A 17,678-nucleotide genomic window follows, 5' to 3' on the forward strand; every position below is an offset into this window, starting at 1 on the left:
GCTCGATTTTGGTCTCATCTGACCACAACACTTTCACCCAGTTCTCCTCTGAATCATTCAGATGTTCAGTGGCAAACTTCAGATGGGCAAGTAAATGTGCTTTCTTGAGCAGGGGGACCTTGCTGCCGCTGTAAGATTACTAAGTTATTATTGTTTTCTTGGTGACTATGGTCCCAGTATAGATCATTGACAAGATCCTCCCATGTAGTTCTGGGCTGATTCCTCACCGTTCTCATGATCATTGATACTCCACGAGGTTGGAGCCAGACCAAGGGAGATTGACAGTCATTTTGTGTTTCTTCCATTTGCGAATAATTGCACCAGCTGTTGCCACCTTCTCACCAAGTTGCTTGGCGATGGTCTTGTAGTCCATTCCAGCCTTGGGTAGGTCTACAGTCTTGTCCCTGACATCCTTGGACAGCTCTTTGGTCTTGGCCATGGTGGATAGTTTGGAATCTGATTGACTGATTGCTTCTGTGGACAAGTGCCTTTTATACAGGTAACAAGCTGAGATTAGGAGCACTCCCTTTAAGAGAGTGCTCTTAATCTTAGCTTGTTGCCTGTATAAAAGACATCTGGGAGCCGGAAATATTGCTGACTGATAGGGGATCAAATATAAAATACTTATTTCACTCATTAAAATCCATTTCAGTTTTTTTGTTGTTATTCTGTCTCTCACTGTTCAAATAAACCTACCAGTGGATCAAATATTTATTTCCCTCACTGAAGCTTAGATGATATTGTTTATTAAAAACAATGTATAATTTTTCTTTAGCTCACAAACATTGATGTGAACGAGACGGTGGAGGGTGATGAGAGAGCGTTTGAGATCTGGCACGAGCGTGAGGACTCCGTGAGAAAATACACGTTGCAGGCGCGGACTGTGATCCTCAAGAACTCATGGCTCCGTGACCTCCGTGACCTTCAGCAGCGCTACAGCATGCCAACTTGGTGTAAGCTGCCATTAGTTCTACTATCTCGTATTCTTAAAGGAGAACTCCGGTGTGATTTTGACCTGAAGTGTATTGAATCATGATACCGAGTGTGAACGTACCTTGCATATCTCATCTCGGTTTGTGTCCAGCTGTCCGAAATCTGGGGTCAGTTAGCCGATGCTCACAACAGGTTGTCAGAGAGAGTCAATAGGGCATCGGAATAGCCATGTAAATAAATCACTGTTTTACGCCATTTACGAGGCACAAAGTAGCTCCACACTTCGTTGGTAGACTTCCAAGGGCCCTGACATTTAAAACGAGACATTGAGAACTCAGAAAAAGCACCGGTATTTTATTTACAAGTAGATTTATACAGACATCTTCCACCAGGAACAGACCGGTCGCCGCCATCTTAAATGTAGTCACGATAAGTCGAGTGTCGAGCACGAAGGAAACTACAACCTGATAAGTTGATAACCTGATAAATTCCTTGGTGCTCGACACTCGACTTATCGTGACTAAGTTCAGGATGGCGGCGACCGGATTTTCTTTCCCAGGTACTGTCTGTATAAATCTTCTTGTAAATAAATTACCGGTGCTTTTTCTGAGTTCTCAATGTCTCGTTTTAAATGTCAGGGCCCTTGGAAGTCTACCAATGAAGTGTGGAGCTACTTTGTGCCTCGTAAATGGCATAAAACAGTGATTTATTTACATGGCTATTCCGATGCCCTGTTGACTCTCGCTGACAACCTGTTGTTAGCATCGGCTAACTGACCCCAGATTTCGGACAGCTGGACACAAACCGAGATGAGATATGCAAGGTACGTTCACACTCGGTATCATGATTCAATACACTTCAGGTCAAAATCACACCGGAGTTCTCCTTTAAATAGTACATTAAAAATAAGCCCTAGTACTAAAATTGAGTGTTTTACTTGTATTACAGGTTCTCCAGATTTCGACGCAGTGTTGACAGACCTCACAGCAGAGCTCGGACAGACAGTAAAGCTTGCCTGCAAAGTCACTGGTGCACCCAAACCACAGGTCACCTGGTACAAAGGTAAGGAGCCCAAACTTGGGTGCTTCCCCTCTTGATGTCTTCTTAGAAGTATAGTAATTCATCCATCTGATTCACAAACAGACGGGCGGGCCGTGGAAGCGGATCCTCATCACATCATCATTGAGGACCCAGATGGGTCTTGCACACTTATTTTGGACAACATGACAGCAGATGACTCAGGCCAGTATATGTGCTTTGCCACCAGTTCTGCAGGCAACGCCAGCACACTAGGCAAAATCATTGTACAGGGTGAGTGACAGACGTTAGCGAATTGATGTTTCCGACTTAGTAAAGGTAGTTTCATTCCTGGTCATTTTTATTCAACCTTTTACAGTACCTCCACGTTTTGTGAATAAGATCCGGAATGCCACACTCTATCCAGGAGAAGATGCTCAGTTCACCTGCACCATCCAGAGTGCACCAAGTCCCAAGATAAGGTAGTCATTTATGTTATTTCCATGTTTAAATAAGTCAAAATAGCCTAGAAGGTTTGGCTGATTCATATAATGGTATTAAAATGAAAGCATTCCATAAATAACTTACGAAAATGGAACTGTTTTCCTTCGTGTTATCTAATTTACAGACAAAATGAATTGAGTTGAGTATTAAACTATGCCATTTTCTTGGACAGATGGTTTAAGGAGGGTAAACTACTGACAGACCTGGAGAAGTTTCAGACATACACTGAACCGCGCAGTGGAGTGTTGGTTCTGGTCATCAAAAGCCCTGGAGAACGAGACCTTGGACACTATGAGTGTGAGGTATGGGAATTCTTACTTTAGTCCTTTTAGTTCTTACTTTACTTCAACCGTGAGGAAATAAGCCAGTGATCATTATGTCATTCATTCACAGCTGTCAAACCGTCTGGGCAGTGCCAGGTGTGCGGCACAGCTGATCACTCCTGCTGTGGCAATGGCGGGAGAACGTAGAGCAGATCAGGCCATCAGTATAGAAGGTAAAAGACGACGGCTGTCAACACACATATGCCAGCCAGTTAAAAAACATACCCATCTGTTATGACTTACTTATTGAAAACTTAAAATGGATAAAAAAAAAAAAAACAGTGCACATCCTGATGCAATATGTACTGTTTTTTAAAAAAAGGTCTACAAAACAATATTATGCGAGATGGTTTAGAAATTATCAGGTCTAGAAATTTGATACATTTGATGTTTTTAAAAGATGTTTTACCCAAAAAATTTTTCCAACTAGTGACAGAACAAGAGACGAAAATACCGAAGAAAACCATAATTATGTAAGTCTCATACACACACCTAAGCACAATTGAGTAAAAGATACATATTAAGCAGTATAAATAATAAGCAGACAACTGTTTTCAAACTTGATGATAATAACAGTGTTTCTTAAGCTGCAAATCAGCATATTAAGAGTGATTTCTTAAAGATAATGTAACACTGAAGACTGGAGTAATGATGCTGAAAATTCAGATTTGCACCACAGGAATAAATTATATTTTAAAACATATTCAAATAGAAAGTGGCTATTTTAAAGTGTAATAATATTTTACAATTTTTTTACTGTATTTTTAATCAAATAAATGCAGCCTTGGTGAGCATTATACTTCTTTCAAATTTTTCAAAAAAATGTACACTATAAAAACTTACCAAACTGAATCTGATGTGCTTTTAACGCACTAATGTTCTTTTTTCACTCCTAGCGAGGAGACCATCACCACAGTGGTGAAGAACACCCGTATGAAACGGCACTCATCCCCACGACCATCGCCCATGGGAGCTCACCGCTCAGAGACGTCCACACCCGAACCGCCCAGACAGAGGCGAACCCTGGCCAGGAAGACTGTTCCAACACTGTACGTTCCAGAGCCGGAGGGTGCCACAGCCAGGAACCCAAGATGGGTAGAAGTTGAGGAGATAATCGAGTATAAAGTTAACAAATCACCTAAGTTACCAAGAAGACGAGGTGTTTCCCCCAGCAAGTTCTCAACACCTGGCAATCTAAACACTAACAACTCCAATAACAAGTTAGTCGAGGAGGCAATGGGTGCTGCAATGGCTCTGCAAGCTTCTTCCGGTACGGATGAAGAGGAAGCTGCACAGAATGTGTCTGAAGTTCCTTCAGAGGTTGACAATATGACAACATACTCAGGAGAAATTGATGAGCCATGTGTCTATGATGAAGATGACGAAGGAACTATCATCGTGGAGCCCGAAGATGACGACGTTGATGTTGGAGATTGCAAAATGCTGACTGATGGGAATCGAGTTCTTAATCTTGAAGATCTTGAGGACTACGTCCCTCAGGAAGGCGAAACATTCGGCAGTGGTGCAGACCATCACGTCTCCGTCGAGAAACCAAGTGAGATCGCAGTATTGCAGAGAGAAATTAATGAGCCTGTCATTGGGAAACCCATTGTGTTGAATGTCGTACGTCCAGCACCTGCAAAACCTCACATGGGATTCTTCGGATCTTTCAAGGAACACATTTTCAGCATGTTCAGTCCAGGTTCCTCAGCGAGCGGCAGCTCTCAGGCAAGGCGAGAGAAGACCATACCTATTCAAGTGACTACTGGTTCACGCCATACCAGTAGCTTTGCAAGGCTCGAAGTCCAGCCGACGTACTGCTCAGAGGTCCAGAGACGAAAAGAAGGAGGTCTGCAAAGCTTCAAAACACAAGTTTCTGCACAAACCCGCAGCTACACGCCAACCGGACAGGTCACTCTTCAGATCAGCAAGAAGAAGCCATTTGAAAAGCAGTAATCCACTCAGGATAGATTCTCTGATGCTTGTTTCCAGCACGCAAAATCAGGACATACAAGTAGGCCTAGTCTTAAATGAGAACGTTTATGTAAAATCTTGCCATTTAGGAGTGTAATTCAATCGTGAAGCTTCTGCTAACAGCAGATCATTCCATGTTGAGGCAAAGGGTTCACTTGCCAAGCTTTATATTCTACTGTACCTAATGAAGACTTTCTAATTACTTGAGTTCTCGTGAGCAGATGCGCAGCTGTGCTTCGGAACAGCAAGATACAGCATTAATGTGGAAATATGGACAGTAAATCTGTCTTTCATCTAAAGCAGGAGTCTCCAATCCTGCAGAGTTTATCTTAAACCAGATACAACACAGTTTCATAAAGGTTTTTTAGTAAGAAACCTTCAGGAACAGGTTTTGGACACCTTTGGTCTAAAGCAGAGGCTCCTCGAGGTCCACTTTTAGCTCTAACCTTGATCAAACTCACCTTTCTGTAACTTTCTTCTTATCCTAAAGACCTTGATTAGCTTGTTCAGGTGTGTTTAGTTACATTTGGAGCTAAACTCTACAGGACAAGTGGCCCTCCAAGAATGGGTTTGGACACATTTGGTCTAAAGTAGAGGTTCCTTGAGGTCCACTTTTAGCTCCAACCTTTGATCAAACTCACCTTTCTGTAACTTTCTAGTAATCCTGAAGACATTGATTAGCTTGTTCAGGTGGGTTTAATTAGGGTTGGAGCCAAACTCTGCAGGACAAGTGGCCTTTGAGGAACAGTTTTGGACAACTTTGGTCTAAAGCAGAGGTTCCTCGAGGTCCACTTTTACCTCCAACATTGATCAAGCTTATTTTTTGTAAATTTCTAATAATCCTTTAGAGCTTGATTCGTTTTTTCAGGTGCATGACAAGTGGCCCTTGAGGAACAGGTTTAGACATCTTTGGTCTAGACCTCTGGTCTAAAGCAGAGGTTCCTCGATGTCCACTTTTAGCTCCAACCTTGATCAAGCTCACCTTTCTTTAACTTTCTAGTAATCTTGAAGACCTTGATTATCTTGTTCAAGTGTGTTTAATTGCATTTGGAGCTAAACTCTGCAAGACAAGTGGCCCTCCAAAAACAAGTTTGGACATCTTTGGTCTAGACCTTTAGTCTAAAGCAGAGGTTCCTCGAGGTCCACTTTTAGCTCCAACCTTGATCAAAATCACCTTTCTGTAACTTTCAACTAATCCTAAAGACCTTTAATAACTTGTCCAGGTGTGTTTAATTACATTTGGAGCTAAACTCTGCAGTACAAGTGGTCCTTCATGATCAAGTTGGGACAACTTTGGTCTAGTCCCTTGGTCTAAAGCAGAGGTTCTCAATTCTGGCCCTCAAGGTCAACTTTAGCTCTAACCTCTAGTAATTCTGAAGACCTTGATTAGTTTGTTCAGATGTGTTCGATTGGGTTTGGACCTAAACTCTGTAGGAAAGTGGACTTTCTGAGAATCCCTGTACTAAGAAATAATAGGGTGTTTGTATATGTCAATAAATCCAACTTTGGACTCCAAAAATAAGATTTTATCTAAATGTAAATTATGTGCTGTATGCAATGATTGTACCTCAGCAATACATCAATATACATTTGAGTGTTTTTCATCATCTGAAAAGCCAAATCAACTTGTCAAGTTGATTGCATGAGTTGTTCTTTGGTGTAATACACGGTGGCTTGTTGAATCTGAGGGCTATGAAATCTTGAATATGTCATGCACTGCATTTTAGTGTTGCAATGTGAATGTATGGGGTTTTGTAGACTCACAAAGGAATAGTTGTGGGAGATTTTAAGACTTAAGAAGCATAACACAAAATCTATTTAATGACTTTAGAAGATTTATTTTAAAAAGTATTTCTTGTGCAACATGACTTTAAGCACAGTATTTACAGATTTTAAAAAGTTTTGCGATTTACTGGAGTAATACTATATATATATATATTAAATGTGTTTGAACCTTAAATACAAATACAAATTTTGTGTCAACCAAAATTTGCATGTGTAACATAATTTGTCTCGTTTTGGTGGATCACATGGTTTGGTAAAAGCAAAATAAATTAGAAGGGTGCCAAGGGTGTTCAGCAGATTAAAAAAAAAAGAAAAAAAAACTTGAATAAATATAAAAATGTACGTCTTGAAGTTCTGCTTTGGATGTGTGTATTATAAATCAGACGTCTGTCTAATCACATAACATTGATATTAAAGAAATGCTAAATAACTCTGTATGGTGTATGGTGAAAATCGTCGGACACGCACAGTTGCTTTCAATATTGCACTCTCATTTATTCATTTCACTCTAGACATGCTTACCTATGTGTGTAAGTACACATCTTCACTGTATACATACTAAAGTATGCATACGCCAACACACACATAATTAAACATGTAGAATTGTACATATATATTTATATAGACCTATAAATTTACATGTACGCACATTTATAAAAGAGTGCACACAATGCACTCTTGCACACACGCACTCGCGCGCACAACACATACAAATGTCATGCGTCTGTGGCTCAATGTTGTGTCTCCTGTACGTGAACACGCACGCACTCACAGACACAAACGTGGATATATATCTCAGACATACTTCATATCCAAAAAGGTCTTTGAAAACAACACCAGGTTGTGATTTTGGACACTTCAACTTTTTTTTTTTCTTTCAATTTTTGTTTTTAAAGCTGAGAATTGAAATTAAACGGAAAACAAAAACGAGAAGAAAGGCATGGTGCAGTTTCGTCCGATCATAACCGCAGGTAAGGGGGTCAATTTGCATAATGTATACAGGTTAAGATTTTTCTTTCCTATATTTATTGTTTTTTTTTTTGTAATAAAGAACTTTTTCTCTTTTTATATAAACAAAGCAGAAAACAAACAAATAACCGAAATAAAAGAAACTAAACTCTACAGAGTAGGTCCCCATCCACAGTCCCTTCTGCCGACAGGGGTGACATCAAGCTGTACAGCGCAGTCAAAAACATATGTATCAGCTTCATTTACAGGTACAGCCATAATCAAGGCACAAAGATCTACAAGTAGATTTTTTACTCTCTTTCAATAAAGTTGTACAAAATAATATAACATTTTATAGTCTGTACAGGAAAGGAAAAAAAATCATCACCCTTGCACAGTCTGTACAAGTTAAGAAACTAAAATAAGAAATGGGGCGTTTCTTTTCGCGGATGTTTCGCCATCATGTTCGCAAAACCAAAGAGGCTTCAGCAATGTTCCCGTAGCCCCTCCTCCTAATTTCAAAAGGCTCCGCCTTTTCCACAGAGACCCTCCTCCTAATCCAAAGGCTCCGCCTCCTTCACATAAAAAGGGGCGTGGTCACCCCCACCATTCTCCGACCTGTCCGTAAGCGGGACAGAAATTCATGATGTGATGCTACATTGTGTGTCCATCTTCGTAAAGAAAAACGTCAGTCAAAACCTGATGGAAAAGTGCATTACTTCACTTCGCTTTCCCAGTGTTCGACAACCCCCGGCCCGCCACCCCGTCCCCGCTTCTGTCCGCGGGCGATCTTCAGTGTTCGGAAACGGAAAGAGCAGCAGAGAGCCCTGTAGGCCAGAAGGCCGAGGCTCGGGGTGCGCGACTAGGACTCCTGGAGGTCACAAGGTGATGCGATCTTCATATTCTGGCAGGCGCCAGCACGTATACATATATACACGACGATATCATTTGTTGTTTGAATAAAAAATAAGGAGGTAGCCAGAGGCTTCATGGAATGGCAAAAATAAAGGCGATCCAAATAAAAACTTGTGAGGGCGGGGCGGGGAAAAAACCCAGAGAGCATTTTCCATCCCGAATCCACGTGAGTTAAAATAATAAACACCTAAAAACCGAAGGGTGGTGCGCCAAACGTCAGTAGTATATTCGTCTGCGGTTTTGGCCTCGTGAGTTGTGAGGGCAAGGGGGAGTTTGGAGACACGTTCGTAAAGAGCCGAAGTGAGATCACAAGAGTTCGTACTGCCGCAGGTGCATTCTCTGAATGATGTCTCGGCAGTCGTTGAAGACCCGGCGGATGTTTTCTGTGTCCACCGCACATGTAAAATGGGGGTAACAGTAGTGACGGCCGTCTCCGCTTTCTGTACTGATCCTCTGCGAAAAGACAAAGTGAAAATCAGGGATTACGCTCAGCCAGACGCCGCAGGTGAATAGGGTAAAAAATTAACTAAGAGTTATCACCTTCCTTACCCAGTTAATTGATTACTTTATTATTTGCAAACATTTTTTGTATTACAAGTTTTCTAAAATGTTAGGTTTAAATATGCAAATGAGCCATTATTTAATGAAATGCGCACTAATTTGCATACATTTCTAGTATAGAAATCTAAACACTGGATGAAGTCAGTTTCTAAATTCTTTAACTTTTTTTTTTACATATTTAAGTCAAATGGTTTTACAGAGGGGATTTAGGGTATCTCATTGTGTCACTCCATAATTCAGAAAAAAACTTCTTTATTTGTACTGCATTGTACTGCTTTTGCTGTACTTTGGATCAAATAAATGAGGCTTGGTGAGAAGAAGAGACTTCTTTAAAAAAAAAAAACATACTGGTCAAAAACTTTTGACTGACAGTGTATCTACATTGTAGTGAGTGTATTTATGGAGGACGAGAAATGACTTAAGTATAAATGAATGAATAAATGTAGAAATACATCAATAAAGAAATTAATAAATGTAAATATTTCAACATTTCTACATTTATTCATGCATTTCAACATTTAGGTATTTCCACATTTATTTATTTATTCATTCATTATTTATTATTTTATTTATGTATTTTTACATGTATTTATTTCTGCAGTTATTCATTTATTTATACTTACATCATTTGTCGTCCTCCATATGTATTTGATTGTTAATGTATTTAAATATTTTTTTAATATAGTTTTATTTTACATTATTATTTTATTAATTATTAGCTTTGAATTATTGATTATTAGCAACTGAATAAACCCCAGTGAATCTCAGTGTGGTGATTATTAATGTTGAACATGAAGTAGACTGTAAATATTAATTCTTTAGAGAGCCACAGGATGGCGCCAATTATTGGTAAATATTGCTTAAAATATTGGTAAAATCAACTATTGCTCAATATCCATCAACAGAGATTTCCTCCATCATTTTATAATTGAAAAGAAAAATGCCTAAAGAAACAGTCTAAAATCTGCAATAGCAGCTGTTTCATCTGTGTATTACAAAATGAAAATACTAACCAAAAACTCATCACGAATGAAATACTTGGCTCTTGTCACTCTGGGGTCTTCACCGGGTTCAGGAGTTACTGAAAGAGAGAAAAAAATTCAACAGATTAACAAACATGAAAGCTGACACTGATCTTGCGCAGGAATCCAGTTCACAAAACTAAATCTGACCCTCAAAATTATTAGCCAAAAATCATTAGGATATTAAGATCATGTTCCAAGATATTTTGTACATTTTCCTACCATACATATATCAATACTTCATTTTTAATTTAGTAACATACATTGCTCAGAACTCCATTTTGACAACTTTAAAGGCAATTTCCTCAATATTTAGATTTTTTTGCACCCTCAGATTCAGTTGTTTCTCAACCAGATATTGTTCTACCCCAACAAACCATAATCAACGGAAAGCTTAATTATTCAATTTATTCAGCTTTCAGGTGATGTATAAATCTCAATTTCAAAAAATTGACCTTTATTTTGTGGTCCAGCTCAACTCACTCACTTAAACAAATATAGTGCAAAATCATTATTTGAAGTACTTTAATGACTAATTTAGCTTGTGCACCTTTGCATGACAGAACTTTCATATTTCCCTTTAACAAAACAAAAATACTAGGTCTACTAGGTCTGCGGTGAAAAGCCTAACCTTTATCAGGTAAGGTGTAAGAGGTGTATTCAGGGAAATAATCTTCAATTTTGGACTTCCCAGCTAATACTTTCTCCGCCAGCATGTCTTGTTTGTTTAGGAACAATATGACAGAAATTGTCCGTAACCATCTGTGAAAAAAAAGAAGAAATAAAGACAACAAAGACGGGGGTCAGTAAACTTGCACTTTCGCTTAAAAAACCAAGCTCTGTTATGAATAAGAAAATAAAGGCATCACCTGTTGTTCCAGATACTGCGAAAAAGAGCAAGTGCTTCCCGTAGCCTGTTCGTGTTGTTGTCTTCCCTTAAGACCATGTTATAGCTGCTGCTCGCTACCACAAAGATGATCGCTGTGACGTCTGCAAAAAGACCACATGTGTGGAATCAGTGTGCGTTTTCTCTTATTTTATGTTATTTAAATGTCAGAAAAATTTAATTCGGTTATTTTTTCCATCCTAATGTTCTTAACCTGTAAGCGTTCCTTTCTTGAGCAACCAAACAGTTGACGGCACCCATTGACTTCCATAGTATGGAAAAAAATACTATGGAAGTCAATGGGTGCCGTCAACTGTTTGGTTACTCAAGTTCTTCAAAGTATCTTTTTTTGTGTTCAGCAGAAGAAAGAAACTCATACAGGTTTGGAACAACATGGGTGAACTATCCCTTTAAAATATTTAAGATGAAATTGTTAAAGACCATTAAACTTTACCATTAAAACACTGAATCCATTTTCTCCTTTCGTCTCTCTGACCTCCCACATCAAACATACTGAAAGACAAGAATCGAGACAGGAGGCTGAAGGATGTGAAATGTGTCCCTCTAGTGGACATACAAAGACATGACAACTTAAAACAGCAGTTGTAATATCTAGGTTTCTCAGAGGGGGACTCACTGAAAGTTGACTTTGTCCACTTGAAATCGCGTCTCAAAAATCCCTGATGTTAACACTCTGCAACGAAGCAAGTCCTGAAAGAAGCAGAAAGAAATTGTGTTAGGAAAGAACAACTGATGTCTCGCATGGAGTTTCTCATCTAGAAAATGCTGAAATAGTACCTGGTCTGTTGGAGTATAGTCACTTTGTCTTACTGCATCAATCCGGTCAAGAAAGCTGGAAAGACACAAATAAAGAAAAGCATGAAGAAAAAGCATCATTTTACACATTTAGGGGTTCATGTCCAAACTACAGAATTCATTGTTTTGGACAATGACAATATATATATTAATGCACATTTTTTGGACATTGTATAAACAGTACAAGTCAAAAGATTTATGTTTTCTAAAGAAGTCTCTTCAGCTCACCAAGCCTGCATTTATTTGATCCAGAGTATAGCAACACCAGTAAAATTTTGAAATATTTTTGTTATTTGAAATAACTGTTTTCTATTTGAATATATTTTAAAATGTAATTTATTCCTGTGATTGAAGCTGAATTTTTAGCATCATTACTCCAGTCACATGATCCTTCAGAAAACTTTCTAATATTCTGATTTGCTGCTCAAAAACTTTTAATATGTTGAAAACAGCTGAGTATAAATTTCATTTCAGGTTTCTTTGATGAATAGAAAGTTCAGAAGAACAGCATTTATCTGAAATAGAAATCTTTCGTAACATTATAAATGTACATATCATCACTTTTTATTAATTTAATGCATCCTTGATAAATAAAAGTATTAATTTCTATAATTTCAAAATTATTTTTAATTTTAAATAGTAAAAATATTTCACATTTTAATGCTTTTGCTGTGTTTTGGATTAAATTAATGCAGGCTTGGTGAGCCGAAGAGACTTCTTTAAAACATTAAAAAACTTTTGACTGGAGTAGTGCAGGTACGATTTTCTATTTAAATATATATTAGAATGTATTTTGGGGGAAACCTTGATATATATAGTTTTTCAGAAGATTCATCATTTTTCACATTTATTTAAAATAAACTAATAATAGACTTTACTGTCACCTTTGATCAATTTAATGCAGCCCTACTGAATAAAAACAAAACAATGTAATAAAAAAAAAATACTCTGAATCTCTCAACTAAAAATCACCCTCAAAAAATACTTTCATTGTCTCAAATATGACTTTACTTTGATCATCTCAAATGATACTAAAAGTGGCTAAAAATTCAGCTTTGATCACAGGAATAAATTACATTTTAAAATATATTCAAATTGAAAGCAGTTATTTTAAATAGTAAAAATATTTCACAATATTGCTGCTTTTGCTGTATTTTGGATCAAATAAATACAGGCTTGGTGAGAAGAAGGGACTTTATTAAAACATTACAAATCTTACTGTGCAAAAACTTTTGACTGATAGGGTATGTACTATTTTCTAAACTTGATAAATATATTTTTTCAGGATTCTTTGATGAATAGAAGATTAATAATTTTCTCACATTTACTTAAAATAAACTTTTTTGTAACAATGTAAAAATATTTACTGTCACCTTTGATCAATTTAACGCAGCCTTACTGAATACAAGTATTTCTATCAAAAAAAAAAGTAATAGAAAAATACTCTGAATCAGCTAAAAATCACCCTCAAAAAAATACTTTCATCATCTCAAACGATACTAAAAGTGGCAAAAATGATGCTAAAAATTACAGAATAAATAGAATAAATTACATTTCCAAATATATTCAAATAGAAAGAAGTTGTTTTAAATAGTAAAAATATTTCACAACATTATAGCTTTTGCTGTATTTTTTAATTAAATAAATGCAAGCTTGGTAAGCAGAAGAGACTTCTTTAAAACATTAAACATCTTACTGTCCAGAAACTTTTCACTGGTAGTCTATTTTTTCGTGCTTATTTAAAATGAACTTTTTGATCAATTTTTGATAATTTAAAGCAACCTTACTGAATAAAAGTATTTCTTTCAAAAAGATAAACAAAACAATTAATTTAATAAAACAAAAATACTGACCGCAAAAACACAAGATCCTCTCAGCTAAAAAACACCCTCAAAAATATTTTGCTGTCTTAAATGTGACTTTGTAACTTATAACTTATATCATCTCAAGACGCTACTAAAAGTGGCAGAAACTATCAACGAGGAAGGTCCGCCCTTTGAAGGCCTAGATATACCTGTTGCTGTATCAAATGTATATTCACAGGACCTGAAAGAGAACTGAAGGCCTGAAAGCATGCCTACAGCGAGTACGCAGCTGAAGTATGTTAGATAACAAGCCCATATCTTTCTCTTACTTCCCTGCAGAAAGGCAGAATATTAGCCCAACACTCTGTGACCATCATGTGATATTAGTGCTATCAGCACTAACGGAGACAAATATAGACTCATCCCACAAGCTTGTGACAACAAGACAATCTGTAACGACACTGCCAAAAAAAAAGAAAAAAAAAAAAGCAGATAAAATGATAAAGGGAAAATAGGTTTATGTGGAGATCTCAACTGAAGCCTTTCTTTCAGATGTGAAAATCCATGTAAAGTATAATATACTTTGATTACGGACTAATTATAAGGTCATTGCTTATAATTAGCAGAATAAATAATATTTAAAATAATAATATTAATTAATATTATTTTAAATTGCAATATTTTTTCACAATATTACCAAGTTAAATACATGCCACAGACCACAGAAAAAGTAACAAAAAATACATATTTAGTCTAATAAATATATTACATATTTGCGATTAAATATTCAATACCAAGTATCCATCTAATAATATTTAAAATACCATTCTAAGTTCAATACGTGCCACACAACAACAAACTAACTAAATTATATTTAATAAATACCTTACATATTTGCCATTGAATATTCAATACCAATTATTGATCTAATAATATTTAGAATAATATTCTGGGTTAAATACATGCCACAGAGCACAGAAAAACAAACAAAACTAAATTATATTTAGTCTTATAAATTTATCACACATTTGCCATTAAATGTTAATAACAATTATTGATTTAATAATATTTAAAGTAATATTCTAGGTTAAATACATGCCGCAGACCACAGAAAAACAAACAAAACAAAGTTATATTTAGTGTAATAAATATTACATACTTGCCGTTGAATATTCAGTACCAATTATTGATCTTTAAAATATGTGACCCTGGACCACAAAACCAGTCATAAGGTTAAATTTGACAAAACTGAGATTTATACATCATATGAAAGCTCAATAAATAAGCTTTCTATTGATGTATGGTTTATTAGGATAGGACAATATTTGGCTGAGATACATCTATTTGAAATCAGAAATCTGAGGACGCAAAAAAATCAAAAAGACTGAGAAAATCACCTTTAAAGTTGTCCAAATTAGGTTCTTAACAATGCATATTACAAATCAAAAATTACATTTTGATATGTTTACAGTAGGAATTTTACAAAAAATCTTCATGGAACATGAACTTTACTTAATTTCTTAATGATTTTTGGCATAAAAGAAAAATCAAAAATTTTGACCCATGCAATGTATTTTTGGCTATTGCTACAAATATACCCCAGCGACTTAAGACTGGTTTTGTGGTCCAGGGTCACATATTTAAAATAATATTCTGGGTTAAATAGCTTCCACAGACGACAGAAAAAATAAACAAAACAAAATTATATTTATTCTAACAAATATTTGTATGTATATTTTCTTTATATATTTCCAAGTAAAATAATTATTATTATTTAAAACATATTTGTTTTTAATTTAAAATAATAATTATCAATATTATTTGAAAATATTTTATATTATTTTAAATTGCAATATTTCACAATATTATATTCTGAGTTAAATGCATGCCACACAACACAATAAATTAATTAATTAATTAAAGTAAATAAAAAAACTATTATATTTAGTCTCTGCCATTAAATATTCAATACCAATTATTCACCTAATAATATTTTTAAAAATATATTCTGGGTTAAAAACATGTCCCAGACCATAGAAAAACAAATAAAACTATATATTTGGATAATAAATATATTAGATATTTGGCATTAAACACTCAATACCAATTATTGACCAAATTACATTTAAAATCATATTTTAAGTTACATACATGCCACAGACCACAGAAAAAATATTAATTTAGTCTAATAAATATATTACACAAAAAAAAGAAAGAAAGAAAATAAAAACTAAATTATATTCAGTCTAATAAATATATGACATATTTGCCATTGAATATTCAATAACTATTATTACTCAAATAATATTTCACAATATTACGGATGAAAAAATTTAATCGAGACTTTTTTCGAAAATAATAAAAATAATATTCTAAGTTAAATACATGCCACAGACCACAAAGTAAATAAATAAATGAAATCAAAAACTAAATTAGATTTAGTCTAATAAATATATATCATTTGCCATTAAATATTCAAGACCAATTATTGATCTAATAATATTTAAAATAATATTTCACAATATTACTGATAAAAAATAAAATCAAGACTTCTTTCAAAAGTAATTTTTAATAATAGTCTGAGTTAAATACAGGCCACAAGCCACAAAATAAAAAAATAAAATTAAAATTTATAAAATAAAATAAAAATTACATTTATATATATATATCATTTGCCATTAAATATTCAACACCAATTACTGATCTAATAATATTTAAAATAATATTTTGAATTAAATACATGCCAAAGACCACAAAAAAGAAAATTAACTATATTTAAATCTAATAAATATATTACATATTTGCCATTAAGTATTCAATTCCAAATATCAATCAAATAAAAGTCTTTCAAATTTACCTGATTATATTATCTTTAACATTGTAAATTAAACCTTGGATAACCTAATAGAACATTACTATTTTATCAGAACCACATATTTCTTTACATTTTGTTTTGTGGTTTCACTCGAACAGACAGTGATGCATGAAAAAAAAAAACACAACAGACTGGAACAAGAACATTGCCTGCGAACTCACTGTCATTTGAACACTGTAACTTTTAACAACTGATAACAACCTCAACAACTAGTTAGCAAAACATCACAAACCACAAATTCCAGCACTCGATCACCGCTCACGACAAACACACTGAACAACAACTGCCTGTCAGCTGCAGACGCTTCTTCAGTATCAAACACAGCTTTGGCATCAGCTGTTTTATTAAGTAAAGCAAGTGAAAAGGGTAAACAAATCCTCTGCATCCCTATGTGTGTGCATTCCACCAAACAAGCTCATGCCTTTCCACCATTCACCTCCAGAGGGCAGATGTCTGTTCTGCTGTATTAAACCTCATTGAGTTTCAAGTCCTCCTCCCTAACTGAAATCCACTGATCTCTGTTTGAGAATCAACCAAAACTATCTTTCTTTTAATGTGAGACAAGTTACTATACATGCTGTGACTATAAAAAGAGCCGTTGACCAGCATCTGACGGGCTGAGGAGGTGTTTGTGTGACAAAATCGCGGGACAGGCTGTCTATCTGCCATCAAGGATACATACAATATTGACAAGATGTGCACGGCGAGTCCCCACCTCCGTCTTGTGTGGTTTTGCACGTACAGAACGCTGTACGTAGGATCAGTGTTGACACAAAGGTCGAAGAAGAACAATCCAAACAAATTCCACAGGTTGATTTAGGCAGAACTAAATATACTGTAAGACACACACTGACTCTACCATCAAAACAAAAAACGGCACGGCAACTAAACAAACTCATTTTTGCGTAAGATTACATACAAAAGAACTGATACTTTAAACTTCATCACAGTGAAGCTAAACTTGAACCAGAAACATTTTATTGCTTTAAAAGTATGGAACAAATATAGAATTATATATACAAACAAAAACAATGATATAGTTTTTTTTATCAAATAAAAGTATGTAACATTGAATATAAAATTCATAATACTGTAAAAAATAAAAAAATATATTATTAAAAAAAATGTTTAATCAAATTGAGCTTTTTTTACATTTCTGTATTGTATTAATTTCCCAGAGTAAATTTTTGTAAAAATATATAAACCTCATATCTGTGGGACAAGAGAGGAAATGTAATAAATAAATAAATAAATAAGAAAATTATATATATATATATATATATATATATATATATATATATATATTATATATAT

General features: G+C 35.1%; 2 protein-coding genes across 2 annotated transcripts in view; one reads left to right on the forward strand and one right to left on the reverse strand.

Annotated features, from left to right (window-relative positions):
• The window catches only part of obscnb (obscurin, cytoskeletal calmodulin and titin-interacting RhoGEF b), a 56,919-nt gene extending 49,953 nt beyond the window's left edge, over positions 1–6,966 (forward strand). Inside the window, exons 74-81 of the mRNA XM_073830612.1 lie at positions 776–953; positions 1,882–1,995; positions 2,077–2,244; positions 2,330–2,432; positions 2,627–2,756; positions 2,848–2,950; positions 3,208–3,250; positions 3,674–6,966. Of these exons, the coding sequence (XP_073686713.1) occupies positions 776–953; positions 1,882–1,995; positions 2,077–2,244; positions 2,330–2,432; positions 2,627–2,756; positions 2,848–2,950; positions 3,208–3,250; positions 3,674–4,733 (1,899 nt within the window). The 3' untranslated portion in view covers positions 4,734–6,966. The remainder of the gene's footprint in view (positions 1–775; positions 954–1,881; positions 1,996–2,076; positions 2,245–2,329; positions 2,433–2,626; positions 2,757–2,847; positions 2,951–3,207; positions 3,251–3,673) is intronic.
• Positions 6,967–7,539: 573 nt separating this feature from the next.
• LOC141300662 (guanine nucleotide-binding protein G(s) subunit alpha) lies at positions 7,540–11,715 on the reverse strand. Its single transcript, XM_073830959.1, has 7 exons — positions 11,667–11,715; positions 11,506–11,579; positions 11,323–11,381; positions 10,852–10,972; positions 10,614–10,744; positions 9,974–10,041; positions 7,540–8,852 (listed from the first exon to the last, which is right to left on the reverse strand). Exons 3-7 carry the CDS (start codon positions 11,378–11,380, stop codon positions 8,706–8,708), a joined length of 525 nt encoding a protein of 174 aa, XP_073687060.1. The 5' UTR covers position 11,381; positions 11,506–11,579; positions 11,667–11,715; the 3' UTR covers positions 7,540–8,705.
• Positions 11,716–17,678: the final 5,963 nt, after the last annotated feature.

This window comes from Garra rufa, chromosome 24, assembly GCF_049309525.1.
Source record: "Garra rufa chromosome 24, GarRuf1.0, whole genome shotgun sequence".
NCBI classification, from domain to species: domain Eukaryota; kingdom Metazoa; phylum Chordata; class Actinopteri; order Cypriniformes; family Cyprinidae; genus Garra; species Garra rufa.